The 26,080-nt window shown below is 38.2% G+C and overlaps 1 protein-coding gene across 1 annotated transcript; it reads left to right on the top strand.

The window, feature by feature from the left end:
- Positions 1-1,645: 1,645 nt before the first annotated feature.
- On the top strand, positions 1,646-25,535 carry MED1 (mediator complex subunit 1). The gene is made up of 17 exons (XM_019747732.3): positions 1,646-1,879; positions 4,014-4,120; positions 6,920-6,998; positions 8,373-8,427; positions 8,532-8,664; positions 9,375-9,403; positions 11,372-11,443; positions 11,964-12,038; positions 12,745-12,818; positions 13,178-13,267; positions 14,000-14,111; positions 14,621-14,745; positions 15,172-15,290; positions 16,069-16,270; positions 17,698-17,793; positions 17,912-18,017; positions 19,146-25,535. Exons 1-17 carry the CDS (start codon positions 1,855-1,857, stop codon positions 22,387-22,389), a joined length of 4,743 nt encoding a protein of 1,580 aa, XP_019603291.2. The 5' UTR covers positions 1,646-1,854; the 3' UTR covers positions 22,390-25,535.
- The last annotated feature ends 545 nt before the right edge of the window (positions 25,536-26,080 follow it).

Below are 26,080 nucleotides of genomic sequence, written 5' to 3'. Positions count from 1 at the left end.
AAATTGAAATCTGAATAAGAGGGCCTTAGTGAGATGAAGAGAGTGAGCAGAGGAAGCCCTCCTAGCAGTTAAGGAGAGGAGTGTAGGAATTTTCTGCACATAAAAGAAGGCCAGTATGGCTGGGGAATTGGCAAGGGGAGCAGAGCTGGGTCTAGCAAGGCTTTGCAGGCCCAGTAAAAGATTTGCCTAACCAAGCCTAGGTACAGTGCCAGATAATGGGGTCCCAAAAATGAGGGGAAATTCCTGCCCCAAGAAACTGTGTACTGACTCAAAGGAATGGGGTAAGAGGAATAGACAAGCAATACATCTGAATTCTACTTTCAAGGAGCATGGTTATATATAACTTTGTGGTGACAAACATGTTCCCAGACATTTCCAAAGATTTATTCTCAATAAATTTACGCTGCTGTGCCTGCTCACCTGGACTGTAGTTATCTGCTGGAATGGCATTAGGAGAATGTTTGCTTAGCATTTTTGAAATGTACCGTGTTTCCCCCAAAATAAGACGTAGCCAGACCATTGGACAATCAGCTCTAATGCGTCTTTTGGAGCAAAAATTAATATAAGACCCAGTCTTATTTTAATATAAGATCAGGTCTTTATAATATAATATGATATGATTTATGATATGATACATATAATACCAGGTCTTATATTAATTTTTGCTCCAAAAGACGCATTAGAGCTGTTTGTCTGGCTAGGTCTTATTTTCAGGGAAATAGGGTAGGTAAAGTCTGAGATGTGAGGGCCAGTAGAAATCCTTTCTTCATATCCTTGGCACAAACTAGGTAAAAATCCAACTTTTCACCGGTTATTTTCAAGGAGGTGTATGGAAAAAGAACTTAAAAAAAAAAAGTAACCTTAACTATATTAAAAACTTTTACCCAGCGTTAGCACTATTGTATTTTAGCCTGGTTCTTCAGTTCCAGTGGCCATGAACTTCTCGGCATTGCTCCAAATTTCTTTTTATGAGGACTTATTGATACAAGACGTATGATTACACATTGTTTGTGACTTGTGGCGCAGAGTACAAACTAAACTGCTTGTTTTCATTACGATTACAAAAAAGGACACAATCAATTATGAACACCTTTGGGACCCTAAGTATAATTAATAACATCTTATGCTATAAGGTTGAAAACAAGTTTACCTTAATCCAAAATCTCCCAGATCTTCAAAAATACTGTAATTGCTCAAAAAATACTTCTGAAATTAAAAAAAAAAAAAAAAAAAAAAAAAAGGAAATGGGAATTACGTGTACTGGACTGGGGTGGAACGTCGTGTTACAAGGGGCCAATATCTTTTCTATGGCATAATTATTCCATCTAGTATCTCAAGAAAGCGTATTATCTTTAATAAAATATCTCTAATACCAATATTCTTCGAAAACTTAGTCTTTCAGTACAGAGAGCAGGGGATTTTGATTTGCGAACTGCTTAAATGCCAAAATGAAATGCCGGTTTCCTAAGAGGAACCGATCACAACCAACGGGGAAGTACCATACCTACCGCAGTAAACCTAAAATAACCTAAAACCAAGAAAAAGCTATTATTGGTAGAATCTCGCGAGAAGTACCGCATTAACCATTTTTCGCGATAGTTTGGTGCCCAGCCCTTTTCCTCTCTCGCAGGATCACGGTTAATCTCGCGATCTTTGGGAAGTTCCGTTGAGGAAGATGGCGGCGGCCGCGAGCACCCTTCTCTTCTTGCCGCCAGGGACTTCAGACTGAGCCTTCCGGGAAGAGTGGGGACTGCTGGTGCCCCGCGTCCCGGGAGCCCGAACCAACTTGATTCCGCCGGTAGTGGTGGGGAAGGGCTTATCCTCTTGTGTAGGACTCAGGCCTTCCCCGTCAGGATGAAGGCTCAGGGGGAAACCGAGGGTGAGTGACTGAAGGGGAAAGCAGGGGGCGGGACACAGCTGGGGGAGCCAATCTGTGAGAGGAGCTGGGGGTCCGAAGCCTTCACCGGGGCCACTCTCCCGAGGGCGCCGAGTCCCGAAGGCGGGATTTGTGTGAGTTTCAGATTCTGACTGTCCCTTCCCTGGTGATCCAAAGCTCCCGACTTTGGGGTGATAGGGGCTCCCAACTTCTGTGAAGGTTTCCTGCTTAGATACGGACAATCACTTGGGCCTCAGGGCATTTTTATCCTAAAGTTATGGGAGACCAGGCGAGTGAATCTAAATCCTGCTTACACCTCCGTTCCAGAAGAGACGTCTGAATAAATGACATAATAATAAGAGCTATTTGTTCAAGTATTGGAGGATGTTTTGGCTTGAATGAAATGATTAGGTCCTTATGATACTAAAAGCCAACAGTTCCCTAGAATGTCAGTGTTCAGATCTTGTGCTATTGTATATTTTTTTTAAAAGACGTTGAACTTCATCCTTTCAATGGCTGGACTAACTCAGAACTGCTGAAAAACAACTTTTCTGTGGAATCTTACTTAATTTTCTAAAGTTCTACACTCCAGTTTAAATGCTTCTTTAGCATTTTGGACGTAGTTGTAGTAATACAGTTCACTATAATTTTTGCTTGTCTTCTCCACTTTACTCTGAGCTTCGTATTATAGAATAGGGACTTTGCCTTACTCATCATTGTATAGTCTTTGGCACATAAGTAGTTGCTCAAAAAAATGTTTGATTTGAGCATTCATATAAAGATATGTATCAGGCTTCTCAAGAAAACAATGGGGAATGTGTTTTGAAGGAGAGGAAGAAGGTTTACTCTTTGGGTGCAGAGGAATGACAGTGTAAAATGGAAATTCAATGAGGCAGGAATCTTGTCTAGTTTGCTCACTGCTGTATCCCCAGCATGTAAAATAGTGCTTGAATGAATGAGTCTTGAAAGTGGGAATAGCCAGAAATGTGTCCAAAACTGTAAACTGGCTGAAACAGCTCAAAAACCAGTTTTCTGGATGAGGAAATTGGAGGAAGGAATTTGAATTTTGATTTAGAAGGTGTCACTGCCTCAAATCTGATTGCTGATATTCTATTGGACTTTCAATGACACATTTTCTGTAACATCCCTGCAACTAATTAACTTTTTCTCCTTTGAATTTCAATTAATAATGTGTGTCTGTTTTTAACAGCATATTCCATTTTGCTTTGTTTGATGGTTATTTCCACATTAACTTATCCAGACCCCTTCACACATGTCATTACAGGCATATTGTGTGTTTTTGCATTGCCGGTGGTCTTTACCGTGTTTCCCTGAAAATAAGACCTAACTGGAAAATAAGCCCTAGCATGATTTTTCAGGATGACATCCCCTGAACATAAGCCCTAATGCGTCTTTTGGAGCAAAAATTAATACAAGAGCCAGTCTCATTTTCAGGGAAACACAGTATCACAGATCCTTGCTCTTTCTAAGCAGTAGAAGAATTAGAGGAGGGTTTAAAGGCACAGGAGTTTCGTTCACGCAGTTCAGGAGCCAGTTTTTTCTACTTTTCTCTTACCTCTGCTGGAAACTCATCCTTTAGACATTTACATCTTCCCTGTCCATATAGATTTAGTTTGAATTCAAATAGGAGAAATCTGAATGACAAAGCATGTTTTCTTGATAATACTTAGAAATTGATCTCTTAAAATTATGTAAAAAATTAAGAAAGTCTGTACTTTCACATTGAAAATCAATTAACCATAGTAAGGCCATGTTCAAATATATACTCTATATATATCACGCAAGGGATTTCATGCATATCATGAAATGATTTTGTCACTAAATTGTAGTCTTGATCCTGAAACATGATTAGAGATGTTTTTTGTTTTTTTTTTTTGGTTCCTATTCAAAGTTTGAATAGAAAGCAGTCCCATCCTATGGTATTTATTAGATTAGACTCATAATTTGTGTGTCTTCTTATCATTAAAAATAAATCCTTTGTATGTTTCCAAGTAAATGATACTGAAAAATATTTTAACCGAGTTCTTACCAGGATCATGTATGGGGATTTCATTTGCAAGAAAAACTGGAAGTTCTTGAAAGAGTTTCTAACGATGTCTTCTGATTTATATTGTAGAATCAGAAAAGCTGAGTAAGATGAGTTCTCTCTTGGAGCGGCTCCATGCAAAATTTAACCAAAATCGACCTTGGAGTGAAACCTTTAAGCTTGTGCGTCAAGTCATGGTGGGTGAGGATTGCGGTGTGAGCTTCGATAATTATTTAACAAGCTCAGCTTCCTGTGTAGTTTTTCCAAACTAGTTGTTATCGTGTGTCTTCAATTTTATTTATCATAAAGTTGATAGCCACCCCTACTCAGGTGTTTTAAGAGTCTACTTAAGGGGATATATTTATAAAATTGTGTTAATCATGAGTTATTGTGCACTGGTGTATTGTAGGCAAAGGGGCTAAGAAATACACCAATAAGAGACACACATGATAGACTGGTATAGAGACATTTATTGTTCACTTCTTGTCAAGCTCCTTGATATTAATGTAATAGTATTTACATTGCGTCTATGCTGGGAGTAGAGTTTGCAGTTCATTCTGAATTAGTTTCACCTTTTCACTCTGTCAGCCTTTTTCCACAGTACTACTCCTTCCTGAGTCATTCAACAGTGTGATGAGCTCTTAGTTAAGTGGAAGACGGGGTTGAGCATGGCTGGATGTTAAACGTTGGATGTTAAATGTTAAACGTTCATCCAGATGATTCCAGTGGTGGTCAAGTGATATAGGAAAACTTGACTTCTACTTACCTGGGCAATGGTTATATGGGTGTGTTTACTTTGTGATAATCATGGATCTCTTCATTTAAGATTAACATGCTTTTCTGTACATATGCTATACTTCAATGAAAGTACCCCCTCCTCCTCACCAAATCTTACTTTGGGTTCAGAGTAAGTTCATTTTAGTAGGTTTATTAGTGTTTAAATGATCATATCAGTATAGCACTAGCAAAATAACTGAATTTGCTGTCAAAATACCTGTATTTTAGGCTTGACGCCAATGCTTACTACTTATGTTACCTTGGACAAATTATTTAATATCTCTGAGTTTCAGTTTTCTCATCTGGAAAGTAAAGGCACACAATACCAGTTTGCTTTTCCACATACATTAAGTCCTTACTTAACGATAGGTTCTTAGAAACTGCAACTTTAAGCAAAACGATGTATAACGAAATCAATATTACTATAAGCTAATTGATATACACAAGAGTTAAGTTCCTATGGTATATTCCTGGTCACAAAAACATCACCAAACTTCTAAATAAAGACCCAAAACACTTCTAATATTAAACATTGAAATAAATGTGAGCATACATACATTTAAGAAATATTAATAAAAGCAAGTAAGATAATTATGTTCCATCTTGCCTATTCCCAGTTCAGGGTCTTGGGTGGCCAGAGCCTATCCTGGAAGCTCAGGGCAAAATGTGGGAACCTACCCTGGACATAATGCCATTCCGTCGCAGGGTGTACTCACACACACACTCATACTCATTTACTCATACTGGGACAATTTAGACATGGCAGTTAACCTAACGTGCATATCTTTGGGACATGGGAGAAAACTGGAGTGCCCAAAGAAAACCTACACAGACATGAGGAGAATATACAAACTCCACACAGACAATGGCTCTGGCCAGGAATCGATTTTTGTTTTCTCATCAACATGTTTTCTCATGAAACGAAGTTATTCGAGGACCTACTGTAATTCTGTTGTAAGGATCAAATCAGATAATGGATATCAAAGTGTCATGTTGCTAAAAGATTTCTGTAACTGTAAATTCTACAAATGTGTACTCGTATGTGTCTTCTGGCTTAGGATTGTGTATATAAAAGTAATTAAAATCTTAAATAGAAGAATCGCAATTTTTCCAGTCTGGGAATTTAGAGGTTGTCATTTTTATACCACAAGGCAGCCATATTCTAGTTTGAAATATGTTCTATAAATGATATTGTCAGAGAGAAATCATGAGGTGAAGGAATTTCAGGTGGCTACTTAGACCCTTTCTTGAGGTACCAGTGTCTGTCTTTGGTCATCATAACATCCATTGTCTCTCACTTTTGGAGATTCAAAAACTTAATTTTACTGGTATATGAAGACTTTGAAGAGTTTTCAACAACTGATATTCTAACAAAATCTCAGTAGATTAACATGTAAATCAGAATGCCAATTTATTGATTTACAACACAGGGTTTATCTTTCCAATTACCAAAATACTGGTATCCATTGTCCAGAGCACTCCCTTGTCTATTCAAGGTAGAAAGGAAGCCAGATTATTGATTAATCAGAGTTTGTTTTGTGAGGGTGGAATTAGAGCAAAGAGAGATGGATTTAGGGCATGGGACAGCCTGAGAAACTATCCTGTGTCATAAAACTGTTCACATTTCTGGGGACTAGAATGTTACGCAGAGAAAAAAGTTCTTCCCTGGATAGGGTTAGAAAAACTATGCCAAAGTTTTTACTCTTTGGGAGTCTCTTTTCTTTGCTACATATTCCGTTTCTTAGAGTCAATCTAATCTGACTGCAGTCTGGTTGTATTTCTTAGATTCCATGCAAATCACGTGGTTAGATTTGGGAATTGCCAAATCTTGTGAGCCACCCCATTTAACTGAGTAAATCTTAGGATGTAGTTACTTCCACAGGAGACTGATCTCACTTACTACATTTTGATTCTTCCTTAGTTTTCCCTGAAGGTAATATTATTTTAGATCTGTGAATAACTTTTTCTGTCTTCATGTATGTGGATATAGATGTATTCATGTACTATATGAACTTTTCCTCCTTTAGCTGGATGGACAGGGTAATAGTTAAGAGTCTATAGACTATCTTGAGTATATAGAGAACGTACGAGTAGAGTATATAGACTATAGTATGTAGTCTGTAGACTATTCTGAAATAATATTGGATAATGTATATGTTTATTTGAAACACTGTTGGCTTGGTTAATTTTTCCCTCAAATGTTTTCCCACTTAATACAGGAGAAGAGGGTTGTGATGAGTTCTGGAGGCCACCAACATTTGGTCAGCTGTTTGGAAACATTGCAGAAAGCTCTCAAAGGTTTGTAAACATGTTTGAAATATGCTGATTTCTTAAAACACCCAGTTTAAGACGATTTTATACTTACACTAGAAATATAAATTTAGATAAGTCAACTTCCTATGTTAGCTGTTGTTCTTGCTTTCATTATGGAATTGAGCTCTGACCCGAACTTTTGAAACATTTATTTTTGATCCTATTTTAGAGATAGGTAGAGATGCAAAAGATAATTGATGAAAGGTAACTACAAGATAGCAGGGGAAAGTTCTTCTTTTCCCCCTTTATATGTTTTCTTCTAATTAATTCTCAATGAGAAGATGGACATTTTAATGCTAAAGGGTTTTTACTATGTTTATGGATAATGTTTTCAGGAAAGCAAGCATAAAATTTAAATCACGAGCTTCATTATTCATGCTCATAATTACCTTTTCTATTTTTTGGGGAAAATGAAAGTAAAAACAGATTTTACTCTGATCCACCACAAATGAACCTGATTCAGCTGAATATATGTAAATATATATATGTGTGCGTATATATATACACACGCACACATATATATACACACATATATACACACACACATATATATATTTGTGGTAAAATATATGTAACATAAAATTTACCATTTTAACAATTTTTAAATGTACAGTTCAGTGGTATTAAATACCTTCACATTGTGCTACCATCATCACCATCCATCTCCAGAATTCTTTCATCTTCCCAAAGTGAAACTGTACCCATTATACAATAACTTCTCCTTTTCCCCTCTCCCCAACTCCTGGCAACAACATTCTACTTTCTGTCTCTAAGAATCTGACTACTCTAGGTGTCTCATATAAATGGAATCATAGTATTTGACCTTTTGTGACTGGCTTATTTCACTTAGCATAATGTCTTCAAGGTTCATCCATTTTGTAGCATGTATCAGAATTTCCTTTTTAAGAAAGCGGAATAATATTTTATTGTATGTACATACCACATTTTGTTTATTCATCCATTGATGGACAGTTGGGTTGTTTCCATCTTTTGGCTATTGCCAGTAATGCTACTATGAACATTGAGTATTTGTTTTTATGTCGTTTTTGATGTTAATCATTCTTATTCAAGCATTAGTAGATAACTGTCTTAAGTGAAAGATAACTATCCCAAATGAGTAATGAAAAAAGGGGAGGAGAAAGGTCCAATAATTTTTTCAGATAGATTTTTTCTTTGACTCATTGCCTAGGCCACAGCTACGCCTTACCAATGAACTTTGCCAAAATTATAAGCATTCAAACTATTGAACGTATTTTTAGCTTTGAGAGGATGGATATACTCCTCAGGATGTTTATATCTTTGAAGAATACAATTTATTTGGAGCACCCTTTGTGATTTCCTTTTTTCACTCTTTCACAGTAACATCTTTACCAGCAATGACTGACCGTTTGGAGTCTATAGCAAGACAGAATGGGTAAGTAGTCTATTTGTAGGCAGAAATGTTTAACTTAATGTTGACTTTGGGTGGCTTTATTTATGTGTCTTCTATTAATTTTTGTTTTGATTTGTTCTTGCTAGACTGGGCTCTCACCTCAGTGCCAGTGGCACTGAATGTTACATCACGTCAGATATGTTCTATGTGGAAGTGCAGTTAGATCCTGCAGGACAGCTTTGTGATGTAAAAGTGGCTCACCATGGGGAGAATCCTGTGGTATGTGTTGTCCATATTTCACTGGAATCTGTGGGGTTTACTTAAGGACATTACTTTTAAAATGAATGTTGGGGTTTGAAATTGCTCGGGTTTAGGTTTTTCATGAGCCACTGTAGAGGTGTTGTGATGGGCTACAACATCAATAGCTATAGAATGGAATTTAGAATAACATGGGTCCATCTCCAACATCATCCAAAGGCTTTGATAAGTGGAAACACCAGAGGAACCCTTTCCATTCACTAAATGTGAGCCGCAATTGAACAATAGGTGCTGGGGATACAGAGATAAATAACTTAAAAGTTTCTTTCCTCAAAGAACTTATAACTACGTAAGAAGGCCAGATAATCTTGTAGATAGCTGCTGTCTCTCAAAAATCCTGTAAAAGAGATGAACATAAAATGTGTATAACTGGACAGTTGGATATGGATTCCAAGGATGGCATTAAGGAGAGATCCTTATATTTTAAACAAATTACTGAAAGTTGATTCCTTTATACATGATTTCATATATTTTGATTTTTAATTTCCTGCCCCAACCCCATGGTTTACCAAGTAGGAAGAAAATACTTTTTGATATCTGAATATAAGCACCTTCTATAGTTTCAGTGTTTTTATTATAAAGCACATGCTGTCAATAAAAGAGAAAAATTCTTGATGTCTTCTAAGGTCTTAAAGTAGTTTAAAGATTTAACATAATTTCTTTAATTTCAGAGCTGTCCAGAGCTTGTACAGCAGCTAAGGTAAGCATATGATATTTATATTCCTGATATTGTCTGACAGTGCTGTTCTTTAAAGCTAGGTTTTGAGGCCAGTCAGAAGTTACTCTCCTGAGGAACAAATTTATTTTCTTGGGTCAAGATTTTTCACAGTCTGTATTTGTTCACTTTCAGAATTGACTTAGCTTGATTTCTTACCCTACTCAGTCTAGCTCAGGGTTTCTTAACTTTGCAGTATTGACAATTTGGATTGGAAAATTCTTTGATCTAGGGGTCTGCCCTGAGCTTTGCAGGATGTTTAACAGCAGCTCTGGTCTCTCCCCATTAGTTGCTAGTAGTATCTCCTGACTTGTGACAATCAAAACTATCTCCAGATATCTCAAATGTCCTCTGCAGGGCAAAATCACTCCTGGTTGAGAACTACTGATGTACCTTTTGGAATTCTATGTGCAACAAAAATAAATAGAACGTAATTATTGAATCAGAGCAAGCTTCAGAAAATTGTCTATACCATGAAAAAGGACTTTTTTCACTTTAATTTTGAGAAAACTAGTTTTATGTTTAAGGTATATGTGTGATAAACTCCCATCATAGTAAAGCGCAAAGTTTGAAGGATCTCTTTTGGCAGTCGATGGCTTTTTCTATTGGCTTATCCTTTTTCTTTGAATGAGTAGAAATTTCCTTGCTTAAATTTAAAACCAGAATTAACTTTCTGGGAATTTTAGAAAGTCATTACATCAATTTTATGTTTTAAATATAGTGACGTTTTCAGATACCACATGGAGATGTCTTAGAAAGGGTGATAATATTGAGGAACTAAGTTTTACACTTAGCTTTCTCAATGATCAGTTTAATGTGCTTATAGCCAAATGCACCAAATTTGAACGAGCTTTAAAAAAATTGCAAAGCAACATAAAAAATAACCTTTTCATGAGCTCATTGAATCAGTAAGTCTAGCAAAGGTGTATTATCACATTTGTCCAGAAGGATGGACATTGGCTTAGTCCATCAAACCAATATTTCTGGTTCTAATCTGGAGTAGAGACTGTACCAATTTATGAGCTAGTGGTGTTCTAAAGATAATTTGTGAGCCTGTTTGGAAATAGGAACCTCAGAAGGAATGTTAGCCTTTATAATTGATATTTTTAGTCACTTTGTATAGATAGTAATTTTAAGGTAGAGAGTATGTTTTGCTGCTGCTCTTCTTTCTTTTTACTATCTTCATGTCATTTCCAGCAGTAAATGTTCAATAAATGCCTGATCAAGTATCTGACATTGTCACGGCAATTTAGCTTTCAAGAGACTGTTTTTTCTTATGTTTGAAAAGAGAGAGAGAATTGTTGAGTTGTGTTGGATTCCTAAGCCTGGCCACAAAAAGCCCATTTGACTAAGAATACAAGCCTGAATATTGGGTTCTAGGAATCCAGAGGTCATGGTAGTATTAGTTTCTTTTTCCTGGGGTAGATTTAGTCACAGGAACATTTAGGAATATATGGTTTGCCTTCACAGGACCCATCCATTTTCTAAGTCTCCCATCTCTCCCATTTTCCCTCTCCGCTCTTATGTTGCCATATACACACAAGTGTTCCATCTTCTCAATTTATTTGCTTCCATTTCCTTTCCAATCAAGTTTTTCTTCCCCTCAACAATATCTGGTCATCTTCGTTGCATATAAAGAGAAAAAGGAAATGATTTATTTAAACCAAGTCTCATTACTTAGGAGCGAATCATTATATAAATTATCAGGTCTTTTTGACTTTTACACTGCTTTTTAGCACCTTTTCCAGAAAAATAGGCAGAGAAAGGAAAACACTTTTTTTTTTTTTTGCTACTTTTGATTGAGTCTAGCAAACTTGAACTGGGGGAAAAAGAGTAAAGCGAATTATTAAAATTAGTTTTTTACAGCCATTATTTTTGGTACTTTGCTGTTAAGATTGAGTAGTAATTATATGTTTTATTCTCTTTCTCCTCTCTTCTCTGAACTCCTTATAGGGAAAAAAATTTTGATGAATTTTCTAAGCACCTTAAGGGTCTCGTTAATCTTTATAACCTTCCAGGGGATAAGTAAGTATTTTTATTTTTTGCTTTTGTTGGAAAAAATCAGTATAAATCTGTAAACCATTTTGTGCTCAGAAATTTGCCACGTCTTCTGCCCTATCTCATTTGTGATTCTACTCATATTGACAATCTATAGCTCAGTTTCCAACTGTCTTTTAAAGGTATTTTAAGTAAACATCTGCATTAATGGATTATAATGCTAAAAGAGACTATAATCTGAGATATCTTCAACATACTGATTTCTTGGCTGAAAGAAGTCAGTTATGGAATTGGCTTGTCATTTTTACTCTCATGCTACTTGGGATTCTGTTAACATGCTTGGCTCTTTTAAATAGAGATAAAAATTAGCTTTGATAAATCACTGGATTTTTTTAACATTTTAAAGGTTTGGTTTTTTTTAAATGAATATTTTAGTTGCCTCCAATATAGACTTGCCCTCTTGTCTTTCTTTATCGTGTGTGTGTGTGTGTGTGTGTGCGCGCGTGTGTGCATTTTAACTAACTCTTGTTCTCTTCATCTACTCTAGCAAACTGAAGACTAAAATGTACTTGGCTCTCCAATCCTTAGAACAGGATCTATCTAAAATGGCAGTTATGTATTGGTAAGACTGACTAAATTGTCAATTCTATATGACCCTTCTAGGTACCTTGTTCTCAAAGTTTTTCATATAGGGGGTTACCAGGTTCCTATTTTTATATATCTATGTTATAGATATGTATTGTTATACATCTATATTTTACCTATATCATACATCTTGTCCATCTCCTTTCACTTCCCAAATGATGATTGCATTCCATTTTTTTTCCTCCTCTTATGCCACTCCACTCTCCCTGCCCTCTTACCCTCTGTTGTTTGTATCTGTGAGTTTTTGTATGCATTCCATTTTCTGAATGTCAGTATTCATAAGTTGTTGGTTGATATTCCATAGGTTTTATCTGAAGACTTGTCAAACCTCACCTCCCATCTAATAAATAATAGTCTAGTTGTAATTTTTGTTCACCATATTATATATACTACTGTATATTCAGAAATAATCTCTTCAACTTGAAGGTGAAATACAATTGTTATATGCCCAATTACAGGACAGAATCATTAGGATAGTTATTATAAGTCTTTTGAGAGTTGCACAAATACTTTCAGGGCTTAAATACAAGCAAACATATATCATGTGTCTTACAGGACACATTATGCACTAATACCTCCAGGGCTTAAATACAAGTAAACATATATCATGTGTCTTACAGGACACATTATGCACTAATACCTTCAGGGCTTAAATACAAGCAAACATATCATGTGTTTTACAGGAAAGCAACCAATGCTGGTCCCTTGGATAAGATTCTTCATGGAAGTGTTGGCTATCTCACTCCAAGAAGTGGGGGTATGTGATCCTATTTTGCTTAGTTAGAAAAATATCTCATTTTAGTTGAGGGATCATTATTTAAAATTTCATCTTGGGTTTATGAGCAGAGGGATAAAATTACCAGTCATTTCTGTATTTTTAATGATTTCTAAGGTGTTAACACCTGTCCTTCCTAAGTTTTGTTTTTTTAATTGTGAAGTAAATTGTTGCCATTGGAATCAATACTTATGCTTCTGTCATATTCATAAGCTGCTTTGGAGCAAGAGTCTTCATATCTGTAAAACTGCTCTTGTATATAGATTTACAGGAATGGGAATGTTTTTCTTTATTTGTAATTTACCTGATAAAGATGTAGTGATAAATTTTATTTTTCATAGGTCATTTAATGAACTTGAAGTACTATGCCTCTCCTTCTGACCTGCTGGACGATAAGACTACATCTCCCATCATTTTGCATGAGAATAATGGTAAGACTAACTGTAAAGCAACTGAAGGTTTAGTTCAGTGTTTAAAAAATATTTTTAAAAATTTGAATGCCTGGGCCGGCCTATACTTTCTGGTTTGCTACTCTCTAATAAGTTTGCCATCCCTACCAAAGTTTGCACCTGATAGTGTATCAGGTGCAAACACACACACACACACACACGTACACACACGTACATAATATAAAAGCTTAATAAGTACTTTTGAAAGTAAATGAGTGAATGAAAAGATATAAACCATCTGACTTGAAATAATCCCCTTTAGTCATTACTTTAAAGGTGAAGAAATTAGCTAATGTACTAAAGAATTACAATAGTGGATGTTATTTTCTGTTTGTACTTTAATACCCTAAAATAAAATGAGAAATGGCCTAATACCTCATTTGGTCCCCTTGTAACTTCAGTCTTTGACTATCCTATAATCACAATTCTATTTAAATGTATCCCATAGTTGGAGAAAATAAGTAAATATCAATAATAAGCCTTTAAAATTTTTTTCCCTTGGACTGTGTTGTTTCCTGTATTTTATCTACTGACAGAGAGAAATATTGGTTGGTTAGCAATTCTAAGTTACCTAGGTATTACAATATCTGACAAACAAAATAGGGCTAACAAATTATTCAGAAGTTAGCCTTTTTTTTTTTTTTTTTTTTTAATGTCAAGATCCTTATAATTTGTGTTACTTTGGAGAATACCCTTTTTCTTTCCTATTCTCAGTTCCTCGATCTTTGGGCATGAATGCATCAGTGACAATTGAAGGAACAGCTATTATGTATAAACTCCCAATTGCACCATTAATTATGGGGTCACACCCAGTTGACAACAAATGGTAAGTTAAATATAATTCTAGGGTAATGAAGTCCATTTTTTCAACTTCAAGCCCAGTATGAAACAAGTATTACTTTCATTTGGCTTTCCCTCGCTTGACTTTCTAGAGATTGGCTTTTTGTTTTATCTATTTTTTTTCAATGTCTATTATAATGTTCCTCTCTGAAGTCTGCTCATAGAACACATTCTCTATCCTGAGAGAAAAAGAAGAGAACTGTGACAGTTCCTCTGGTTTAATGATTGCTCCATTTTTTTCTTATGGGACTTACATTGATTTGGAATTATGTTGGAGTAATAACTAGAGAACATGCCTCAGGATAGAAGTTTGATTAAATACTTTAGGGTTAACAAAAAGGATGTTTCAGAATTGGGGGAAGGAGTACAAAGAGTGAGTTTTGACAGGCCTTGTCAGTTAGGTGTTTATACGATACAGACATGTCTAAGAACGGGTGTTTAGATTTTTCATTTTCATATCAGGTCAAAATCTAACCTTCCCCCTTTTGTTTGAAGGACTCCCTCCTTCTCCTCAATCACCAGTGCCAACAGTGTTGATCTTCCTGCCTGTTTCTTCTTGAAATTTCCCCAGCCAATCCCAGTATCTAGAGCATTTGTTCAGAAACTTCAGAACTGCACAGGTGAGTTTTAAGTATTAGAAGCTAGTACTTGTTATAAATGTAAATAGCAAAGTTCAAATTCAGAGTATCTTAGATATCCTTAGGTCTTGCAAGTCTCAAAAAGATACTGATGAATTTTCTTCCTGTAGTTTCCAGAGGAGGAGGAGAATGAGTGGGGTAGGCTGGTACTTTCATTTAAATAATTTTAGTTGGAGAACTTGGGACTCTTAAAACAGAAAGACCACTCTTCGTTATCCTTAGGTGGTATTCGCACTTGAAAAATTAAAAAAAAAAAAAAAAGGATACTGATGGGTATAGGTGTCATATTGCTTTGTACTAAGTACTTCTTGAATAAATGGACAAATGAAATAGAAGTCATGAAGGGAAAACTGAGCTATCAACGTTCTGATATTACTGTGATCATTATATTGATCCTTGTTTTTCCAGGAATTCCATTGTTTGAAACTCAACCAACTTATGTACCCCTCTATGAACTGATCACTCAGTTTGAGCTGTCAAAGGACCCTGACCCCATACCTTTGAATCACAACATGCGATTTTATGCTGTAAGTAAGACCCTATGGACTGTTGTAGTTTATGTTTGGACCCAAGATCAGAATCTTTGCTTATGGGATTACTAAAGTCAGATAACATTCTTTTGAACTGCGGGATCATAGCCTAATTTATTCAGGCCAGAAATTTCAGAAATCTCTGAAACATACTGAAGAAAGAGAGCATGAGCGTCTGAATCAGGAAACAACATACACTGCATTGTTGAAATTTCAGATGAAAGTCTCTTGATGGTACTGTGAACTTTTATACGCTTATTAAGTAGGTGTTAAGCATTTTTCCTGTTTAATTTTTGCAAGTGCCATGTGCTTATAATCTGGAAAGGTCCTTCAAGTACATACAGGGAAGAAAGTGCTGGAATGAATATATCAAAGAAGGTTCCAAAATCTTACCTTCACTTAAATTTGAATGTTTGATGATAGTCTAAAGTAGTAGTTCCCAAATTGTGGCTGCATTATAATTATATAGGATGTTTTACTAAAAATACAGATTTTGCACTTACTGTTCAGGAACCTCTTCTACACAGGTTTCTGGGGTAATTTTTATGTTAACTAGGTTAGGAAACCACTAGCAGTACATTTGCCAAAAATATGGTCTTTTCAACCAAGTGAATAATTGGCATTTATAACATTAGGGGACTGGAGAATTCACAGTGGAGTTTTATTATTCACCAAGAAATTGCTGCTGAGTTTTGAGGAGGTTTTTTTTCAGGATAGTTTGTGGTTGGAGTACAATGGTTAAATAGCATTTGTTTCCTTGTTTCTTTGTGCCCAGGCTCTTCCAGGTCAGCAGCACTGTTATTTCCTCAACAAGGATGCCCCTCTCCCAGATGGAAGGAGTCTGCAAGGAACCCTTGTGAGCAAAGTCACCTTTCAGCACCCTGGCCGCGTTCCTCTGATCCTAAATCTCATCAGACACCAAGTGGCCTATAACACCCTAATTGGAAGCTGTGTCAAAAGAACTATTCTGAAAGAAGGTACCTGCCTTTCCTTTTGATATACTTACTGCTAAATGGAAAGATTACTCTAGCGGTTCCCTAATTTGGTGGCCCTTCATATCACCTGTGGAGCTTTTAATAATACAGATATTTGGTTTCCACACCCAAATGAACTGAATTAGCACTTCAGTGGGAAGAGTTGGGAATCTAGTTTAAGCTTCACAAATAATATGATGGAACCAATCTATAAATTGGCATTTGGAAACCGCTGTTATTCTGGTTTTGCAATAGACTTACTCTTTTTCTGTATGCAGTGATAATAATTGGTACCTAAGGGCCTGAACCTTGCAGCACAATATAAAATAGAAGTTGGGATGCTGTAGGAAGAGAGGAGTTCTTGATATCTAAATTTTAGGTTGTTAGGACAGTGCTTCTCAGCTTTTAGTCCTGATTATATTTCCTCTTCCCATTCTTTGGAAAACCTAATCATATCGTTTAAAAGGAGTTGAGATTTGTGCCCTTTTTTCTCCCAGGATTCTAGAATGCTAATGTTTTTCAAATACAGTTTGCTATTAGAAGCCTTAATGTGAATTTTGGCTGTTCCAGTTAACCACAGTTAATTTTTTACCTTAGTTGTAAAGCACTTCAGTGATAGAGATATATTAGTGCAAATGGTAGGTAAGAAGAAACAGGGAAGGTGAATCAGGAGGTATCTTTTATGGGGCTAAGAATTGCTCTGGAAAGAGAAATTGTAAGAGAGAGTAATGACACAGAGCATATGCAAGTGTACTTATGGCCCTTCTATTTCATGTATTTGAATCCTAGGAGAATTCTCCAAATAGCTCCAGGGCATCTAAAATTGAGTTATTGTAAGGTAGTTATGAAGTCAGTCTTACAGACATGCTTTTTGCCAAGAAAATTTGTGATCCTTGTCTCTGGGCTGCCAGAATATTTGGCTTAGGAACCTCTGATGACAGAGCTACGTGTATTTGGCATAAAAGTATCATTGTACATTGTAGCCCCTACGTCCCTGCTTACCAGATCCCGGGCTGCACAGCTAACAGCTGCAAACACTGATAGGAAGCAGGGTTTATGGCAGTGGTTCTGGATGTCTGCTTATCACACAGAATGAGAAATTCCTCTTGGCCACATTTATATTCAGAATTAATTTTCAAGGCAGGGTGTTTATGTCTGTCAAGGTCTTTAACAATTTAGGGATTAAATGCCTTCATTTTAGAAAATTGAAGTTTAGTTACTTCTTTGTTTTGAGAGTATAACAAACTGGCAAATTCCTTCTATGACCTGTGGATGACATACGTAGTAGGTTTTGTGCATAAAAAGAACGTGTGAGATTTAGTTTCCAAAGGAGAGAAAGAATTTCCTTCTTTATATTTAGGGATTATTATTTACTTGTCTCAAGTCTTATATTTGGTTGATTATTTTATGATGTTTTCTTGGCCTTTCAGATTCTCCTGGGCTCCTCCAATTTGAAGTGTGTCCCCTCTCAGAGTCCCGTTTCAGTGTATCTTTTCAGCACCCTGTGAATGACTCCCTGGTGTGTGGTGAGTTGTATAGGTGACTAGCACCTCTCTCAGGGCAGCAGTTTGGTACCTTTATCTCATTTTGAAAAGTCAGAAGCTGAATCTATCTCAAATACATCTTATATATTTTGTCTTTCAGTGGTAATGGATGTGCAGGACTCAACACATGTGAGCTGTAAACTCTACAAGGGGATATCAGATGCACTCATCTGCACAGATGACTTCATTGCCAAAGTTGTTCAAAGGTAGCACTGGCCCTTTTCCATCAGAGTCCTAGTAAGAAGTGTATAAGGAATGTTGTTTTCAGTATTAGAGTGAATTAGAAATTTAGGAGGAAAGCATTCAGTTACTGCTTTAAATTCACCCTTCTCTGCTTTTGGATTCAAAAGCAATACGAGCTTTGGTGTTTTCAAATATCATTATGTGAGTAATAGAAAGTAAGGTAGGTAACTTCAGGCCCGGCATTAGGATTCTTTTTAGAAGGGCGAGAGCTGAAATGAGATGTAGATCTTTTTTCATTTACCCCTACTGTCACTTTTTAACATATGTAACATGTCAGTGGCAGTATAGGGGAAGATACGTAAGGCTGTCAGCTTCCCAGGTACATTAATATGTAATTTTGAGATTTTTCTTGAGCAGGTACTAGTGGCCTGTGTTGTAAATAAATTTTTTTGGAACACAGCCATGTCTGTTCATTTATATATTGTCTATGGCAGCTTTTGAGGTAAGATGGCAGAGTAGTTGGACAGAAACCACATGATTTTCAAAAATCTAAACTATTACTCACTGGCTGTTTAGAATTAATGAGATGTTCTAGAGCAAAATGTTTTCAAACATGTTTATAAATATAAATTTATCTATAAGATTAAAAGTTTTGCTGTAAAATAAACAAGATTTCATACCAGCAGTAGCACTTTTCACAGTATAGTTTTGGGGTGATGTGAGCCATTAAGGTTTAGAACTTGATGAATCAAGAGATTTTTGTAGTGTTTCATTAATTAAGAGAAATCATATATCCCATTAATCACATGTGAAGCTCCAAAAGGAGTGCATTGTCTTAGAGTTTTCTTTCAGTTCATTATAATATCTAATTATTTGGATTCTTGTTTATAGTTTTTGGTGGTTCTTCAAAAGAGGTTGGTGATTGCTTCCCGGTCTAGATTCTTTTTAGAATGAATTTACCCAAAGCTCTGGCATTTCATAGAACTGCTTCTGCCTTTGGGTTATTTGCCTTACCTGAAAACTGCTTAATGCAAACCTCTGATGGCATATCTAAGTCTCAGGCAAAATTAAAGTCTGTTTTCCCTAATGAAAATTGGTTTTATTCAGTAGCTAGTGCAATGTTAACTTTGTTTTTCCATCTCATTTTACAGATGTATGTCCATCCCTGTGACGATGAGGGCTATTCGGAGGAAGGCTGAAACCATTCAGGCCGACACCCCAGCACTGTCCCTCATTGCAGAGACAGTTGAAGACATGGTGAAAAAGAACCTGCCCCCGGCTAGCAGCCCAGGGTATGGCATGACCACAGGCAACAACCCAATGAGTGGTACCACTACACCAACCAACACCTTTCCGGGGGGTCCCATTACCACCTTGTTTAATATGAGCATGAGCATCAAAGATCGGCATGAGTCGGTGGGCCATGGGGAGGACTTCAGCAAGGTGTCTCAGAACCCAATTCTTACCAGTTTGTTGCAAATCACAGGGAACGGGGGGTCTACCATTGGCTCGAGTCCGACCCCTCCTCATCACACGCCGCCACCTGTCTCTTCGATGGCCGGCAACACCAAGAACCACCCGATGCTCATGAACCTTCTTAAAGATAATCCTGCCCAGGATTTCTCAGCCCTTTATGGATGCAGCCCTTTAGAAAGGCAGAACTCCTCTTCCGGCTCACCCCGGATGGAAATGTGCTCGGGAAGCAACAAGACAAAGAAGAAGAAGTCATCTAGATTACTACCTGACAAACCCAAGCACCAGACTGAAGATGACTTTCAGAGGGAGCTCTTTTCAATGGATGTTGACTCACAGAATCCTATCTTTGATGTCAACATGACAGCTGACACGCTGGATACGCCACACATCACTCCAGCTCCAAGCCAGTGTAGCACTCCCCCAACAACTTACCCACAACCAGTACCTCACCCCCAACCCAGTATTCAAAGGATGGTCCGACTATCCAGTTCAGACAGCATTGGCCCAGATGTAACTGATATCCTTTCAGACATTGCAGAAGAAGCCTCTAAGCTTCCCAGCACTAATGACGATTGCCCACCCATTGGCACCCCTGTTCGAGATTCTTCAAGCTCTGGGCATTCTCAGAGTGCCCTCTTTGACCCTGATGTCTTTCAAACCAATAATAATGAAAATCCATACACTGATCCCGCTGACCTTATTGCAGATGCTACTGGAAGCCCCAGTAGTGAGTCTCCTACCAATCATTTTTTTCCTGATGGAGTAGATTTCAATCCTGATTTGTTGAATAGCCAGAGCCAAAGTGGTTTTGGAGAAGAATATTTTGATGAAAGCAGCCAAAGTGGAGATAATGATGATTTCAAAGGATTTGCATCTCAGGCACTAAATACTTTGGGGGTGCCAATGCTTGGAGGTGATAATGGGGAGACTAAGTTTAAAGGCAATAGCCAAGCTGACACGGTTGATTTCAGTATTATAGCAGTGGCTGGTAAGGCTTTGGGTTCTGTAGATCTTATGGAGCATCACAGTGGTAGCCAGAGTCCTTTATTGACCACTGGGGACTTAGGGAAAGACAAGACTCAGAAGAGAGTAAAGGAAGGCAATGGCACCAGTAATAGCAGTCTGTCCGGGCCAGGGTTAGATAGCAAACCAGGGAAGCGCAGTCGGACCGCGTCTAATGATGGCAAGAGCAAAGATAAGCCTCCAAAGCGGAAGAAGGCAGACACTGAGGGAAAGTCTCCATCTCACAGTTCTTCTAACCGACCTTTCACCCCACCTACCAGTACAGGTGGATCCAAATCTCCAGGCAGTTCAGGAAGATCTCAGACTCCCCCAGGTGTTGCCACGCCACCCATTCCCAAAATCACTATTCAGATTCCTAAGGGAACTGTGATGGTGGGCAAGCCCTCTTCTCACAGTCAGTACACCAGCAGTGGTTCTGTGTCTTCCTCAGGCAGTAAAAGCCACCATAGCCATTCTTCTTCTTCTTCCTTGTCTTCTGCTTCCAACTCAGGCAAGATGAAAAGCAGTAAATCAGAAGGTTCATCAAGTTCCAAGTTAAGTAGCAGTATATATTCTAACCAGGGGTCTTCTGGATCTAGCCAGTCCAAAAATTCATCCCAGTCTGGGGGGAAGCCAGGCTCCTCTCCCATTACCAAGCATGGACTGAGCAGTGGCTCCAGCAGCACCAAGATGAAACCTCAAGGGAAGCCATCGTCACTTATGAATCCTTCTTTAAGTAAACCAAACATATCCCCTTCTCATTCAAGGCCACCTGGAGGCACTGATAAGCTTGCGTCTCCCATGAAGCCTGTTCCTGGGACTCCCCCATCCTCTAAAGCCAAGTCCCCTATCAGTTCAGGTTCTGGTGGTTCTCATATGTCTGGAACTAGTTCAAGTACTGGCATGAAGTCATCTTCAGGGTTAGGATCCTCAGGCTCATTGTCTCAGAAAACTCCCCCGTCATCTAATTCTTGTACAGCATCTTCCTCATCCTTTTCCTCAAGTGGCTCTTCCATGTCATCCTCTCAGAACCAACATGGGAGTTCCAAAGGGAAATCTCCCAGCAGAAATAAGAAGCCGTCCTTAACAGCTGTCATAGATAAATTGAAGCATGGGGTTGTCACCAGTGGCCCTGGGGGTGAAGACCCAATGGACGGCCAGATGGGGATGAGCACAAATTCTTCTAGCCATTCTATGTCCTCCAAACATAATATGTCAGGAGGAGAGTTCCAGGGCAAGCGTGAGAAAAGTGATAAAGACAAATCAAAGGTTTCCACCTCGGGGGGCTCAGTGGATTCGTCTAAGAAGACTTCAGAGTCAAAAAATGTGGGAAGTACGGGTGTGGCAAAAATTATCATCAGCAAGCATGATGGGGGATCCCCCAGCATTAAAGCCAAAGTGACTTTGCAGAAACCTGGGGAAAGTAGTGGAGAAGGGCTTAGGCCTCAGATGGCCTCTTCCAAAAACTATGGCTCTCCACTCATCAGTGGTTCCACTCCAAAGCATGAGCGTGGCTCTCCCAGCCATAGCAAGTCACCAGCATATACCCCCCAGAATCTGGACAGTGAAAGTGAGTCAGGCTCCTCCATAGCAGAGAAATCTTATCAGAACAGTCCCAGCTCAGATGATGGCATCCGACCACTTCCAGAATACAGCACAGAGAAGCATAAGAAGCACAAAAAAGAAAAGAAGAAAGTAAAAGACAAAGATCGGGACCGGGACAAAGACCGAGACAAGAAAAAATCTCATAGCATCAAGCCAGAGAGTTGGTCTAAATCACCCATCTCTTCAGACCAGTCCTTGTCTATGACAAGTAACACAATCTTATCTACAGACAGGCCCTCGAGGCTCAGCCCTGACTTTATGATTGGGGAGGAAGATGATGATCTTATGGATGTAGCCCTGATTGGCAATTAGGAACCTTACTTTTTAGGACAAAAAACATGGCCGGAGAAAAACGAATCAGTTTATAGGCAGACCACCACAGGGGTGAGATGGACAGGTCTGATTTTATGTTTAAGAATGTTAAATGGCATGTCTTTGACACTGAGCTGGGTCAATTTAGAAAGGCATAGCCAGACCCTACAAAAGAAACCATAGGGTTTGATTCTAGTTACCAAGAATCGCTTGTTCCTTTGCCAGGAAAAAAAAAAAGGTTAAAATATTTGCTTATGAAAGGGAGGGGGTGGGAGGGGCATAGGGAGAGGGAAGGGTGGGAAACAGTTTTGTGGGAAATATTCATATATATTTTTTTCTCCCTTTTCCCATTTTTAGGCCATGTTTTAAACTCATTTTAGTGCATGTATTTGAAGGGCTGGGCAGAAAGTGAAAAAGCAATACATTCCTTGATGCATTTGCATGAAGGTTGTTCACCTTTGGGTAGTTGTCCATTTGAGGCAGGGGCAAATGAAGGACTTTGGTCATTTTGGACACTTAAGTAATGTTCGGTGTCTGTTTCTGAGGAGTGTTTGGGGGAGGGAAGATAATTTTAGCTATTTATTTGTAATATTTTAACCCTTTATCTGGTTTTATGCAGTATTTCTTTCTAATTCTATGAGGTTCAGGGTTCAAAATGATGGGAGGTAGAAGAGCAAGGCTTATTTGGTTGTAGGGAGCTTGCAGCTTGAGCTGGTACTGGAGCATCAAGTCCAAGCAGATTAGTCAGAGCCCACCTTTAGAGTTAAGGTGAAAAACCCAAATGGTATTTCTGTTTTAGGAGGTTTTTCACAGGGTTCAGACATCATAGGAATGTTAGGAGTTACCTCCCTGTGGAGGTATTGATTTGTAGTCTCTTTTTCCTCTAAAAAAAAAAAAGAAAAGTGAAAAAAAAAAAGCTGGGCTGGCTTTTTGGGATGGAAACATGTTTTCAGATGCAGTAAGGTTTAATGTAGGACAGCCTCCCTGACCCAGTGGCATGAAAACCATTACAGAATTAATAGTTCTCCTATCTCCACAATGTGCCAAAAGTCCACACCCCAGCATTTTATTTATAGGATAACTGATGCCATTCCTGACAGCTGGGCTCCTTTCTCTTCACAAGGAGGAGTCCAGTCTAATCACTCATGCTCCCTTAGATAAAACAATAAAAAAATTTGCAGCCATAGTTCACTTAAAACAATTTCAAGCTCACTTGAAGTAATGGGGGCCTGGAATGCTAGGTGGGCATGAAGATAAACCCTTGCTACTATGTAGCAACACAATTGGACCTTTTTGGAGTAATAGGTCTGAGTCTGGATTCTGGGGGACATCAATAAGAAGCCCTTCTCATAAATATAAAAATCCAGGAGACCATTTGAGTGCAACACAAGTTCTCAGTATTTGGAGGGTCCTCTCAAAATTCTGCGGCCTTACTTTGAATTTGACACCTGCACTGTGCCATTCCTGATTATTCCATTCAGGATCTGTATCAGTAGGACGGGGCACGGTCCCGAGCACAACTCTTCTGGATTAAAACAAAAAGAAAAGCCAGGTGATTCATTTGTGTATGTGTGTAATACATGGAGTGACTTCATCAGATACTGAAGAAGAAGATTTCTATATTCAGCTCTTTCTGCAGGTTGAAGTTAGCATAGAGTTGGAAAATCAGCTTTGGCTTTCTTTCCTGTCTCTGATTTCCTCCAGTGTTCTCCCTTTTCTGGTCATCAGCTCTCAACAACTCTGCCACTTTTGTGTCCTAAGGTAATAAGAAGTAGGAAACGAAACATTGCAAAGTGGAGCAAGAAAAGTTATCGGTTACCGTATCAGAGTCAAATGTCTTGGGTGACACTAAGGAGGACATGGGCAAGGTGATACCAGAATGCTTTATCTTGTGATGCTGATACAGTAGCAGCCTCTCAGACATACAACCAGGTTGGATTTCTCACAAGTTTCTCACCTAGTTTTCAATCCTATCCCATTGGTTTCTGCAGAAGTAAAACAAAGTTACGTGGTTTTTAAGTTTGTTCTGGGTGGGGAAAATCTTATGGGGAATGTACTGCATAGTATCAGGGGCTCAGCTCCCCCAAGCAGAGCCAACAAATACCAAAATGAGTAAACTGGGAAGCTTTTTCTCTCTTTCTGTCTTCATCCCAGATCAAAGGATCCCGAGTTAGGATCTGGATGAAGGATAAGCCCCTGAATTGTCGATGGGCACACCCCACACACTGACCCAGCATCTGAACTTGCTTAACAGGGAGCCGGGGCTAAACTGCTTCACCCTGCCTGAGAACCAGGGAGCACTGCATTTCTCCACAGGGTGGAGGAGAAGAGGCAGAATAAACCAAGCCTGGGACACCTCCCTCCTGTCTAGGTGTACTCATTCTCCTGTTTCAAAAGACGGCAAGGACATGAAATCAACTTCTACCTGTCTTCTGCTGCTAGTGTCTTATGTAGTCTTTGTTTGACCTGATTCTTCTGTCTTTTGGCTTCATGTTAGGGGTTCTTGGTCAAAACCTGCTCTGATGTACATGAAGATTTCAGGTTCAAAATCAATGTATTTTAAAACATTTTTTGGGGGGGGAGGGAAATGAAGTCGGAAATCATTGCCAAAACCAGGCTTAAAGTTGGTGACTCTTGGAAAGATTTTCCTTAAGGCCTAGGTCTAAAAATTTAGTGCAGCAATATCATGAATTCTCAGAAAACAAAAACCACCTTTCCAGAAGCGAGTCATACAGTATCCAGTCAAGTTACTTAAAGTAGATGCCAGTATAGGAAACATTATTTACAATCCCTGGGCAATCTTTTTTTTTTCTCCCCTTTGTCAATCCTCCTACCCCCTTATTTCCAAGCTTGAGTTTTTTGAGGGGTAGGAAGTACTTAACATCTCAGATGCTAGGTTGGGAAACATACTCAGCTGTAAAAGCTGGGCTTTAAATTTTGAGTTTTAAAAATGTACATCAGGAGCAGCTGGGGAGGGTCTTTTCTAAAATCTTTCAAATTTGATTTTCTGTGCGTATGGCCGTTCTGTAAATACTTTGGGGTTTTTCATTTTTTTGAAAGTAGACAAAAATCTGGGATTTTTTCCCGAAACATTACAAAAGAACCTGTTTATTTACATGCAAATAAATTTCTTTGATAAAAAGTAATATGCCTGTGTGTAATAAATTTTTAGCCTTTGAACAATTTTATTAAGCTTTTAAAAAGTCTGGTCAATCAAAAAAAAAGTCTTCCTTGAGTATTACTTGAAATAGGTTAACTGGAGAAGATAATTGAAATAGGGAAACAGACCTGTGAACATTTTCATTTATCTGCTTGAGCTAGTTTTACTGTCTTTTGTAGGCCTTAGTCACCAAATTGATCAGTACTTGCTGAGAGAAAACCGCTCTTAGATGAAAGGTAACTAAAAGGCAGTTTTTATAGAGCTGAAGTGAAGCCATGTATAACAGTAAATGTATTTGGGAGAGGAAGAGAATATAATTGCTTGATCTGGGTTTGTGGGCCTGAGAATGAGTTTCTGAAGCTTAGGTTCCTTGCTTAGGAAGCCCTTTCTAGGATAACGAAAAGGTTAAAAAAAACAACAAAATGCTTGAAGAGTTGGGTAATAAGCCAGTAAGCCTTCCAGTTAAATTCAAAACAAGCCAGTCACTAAAACTGCGAATTAAGAGGTAGAAAGACAAACTAATATCTGTTT

The sequence above is a fragment of the Rhinolophus sinicus genome, chromosome 12, assembly GCF_057876585.1.
Source record: "Rhinolophus sinicus isolate RSI-liver-muscle chromosome 12, RSI-T2T, whole genome shotgun sequence".
NCBI lineage: Eukaryota > Metazoa > Chordata > Mammalia > Chiroptera > Rhinolophidae > Rhinolophus > Rhinolophus sinicus.
This window is presented reverse-complemented; position numbering and strand designations above follow the sequence as displayed.

What these genes read in the sequence shown, in the direction of transcription:
- MED1 (XM_019747732.3), top strand. Translation starts at nt 1,855, where the DNA reads ATGAAGGCTCAGGGGGAAACCGAGG. An exon ending in ACCATGGGGAGAATCCTGTG is followed by an intron (nt 8,665 to 9,374) that starts GTATGTGTTGTC and finishes CTTTAATTTCAG; the next exon opens with AGCTGTCCAGAGCTTGTACA. An exon ending in GAGCTTGTACAGCAGCTAAG is followed by an intron (nt 9,404 to 11,371) that starts GTAAGCATATGA and finishes AACTCCTTATAG; the next exon opens with GGAAAAAAATTTTGATGAAT.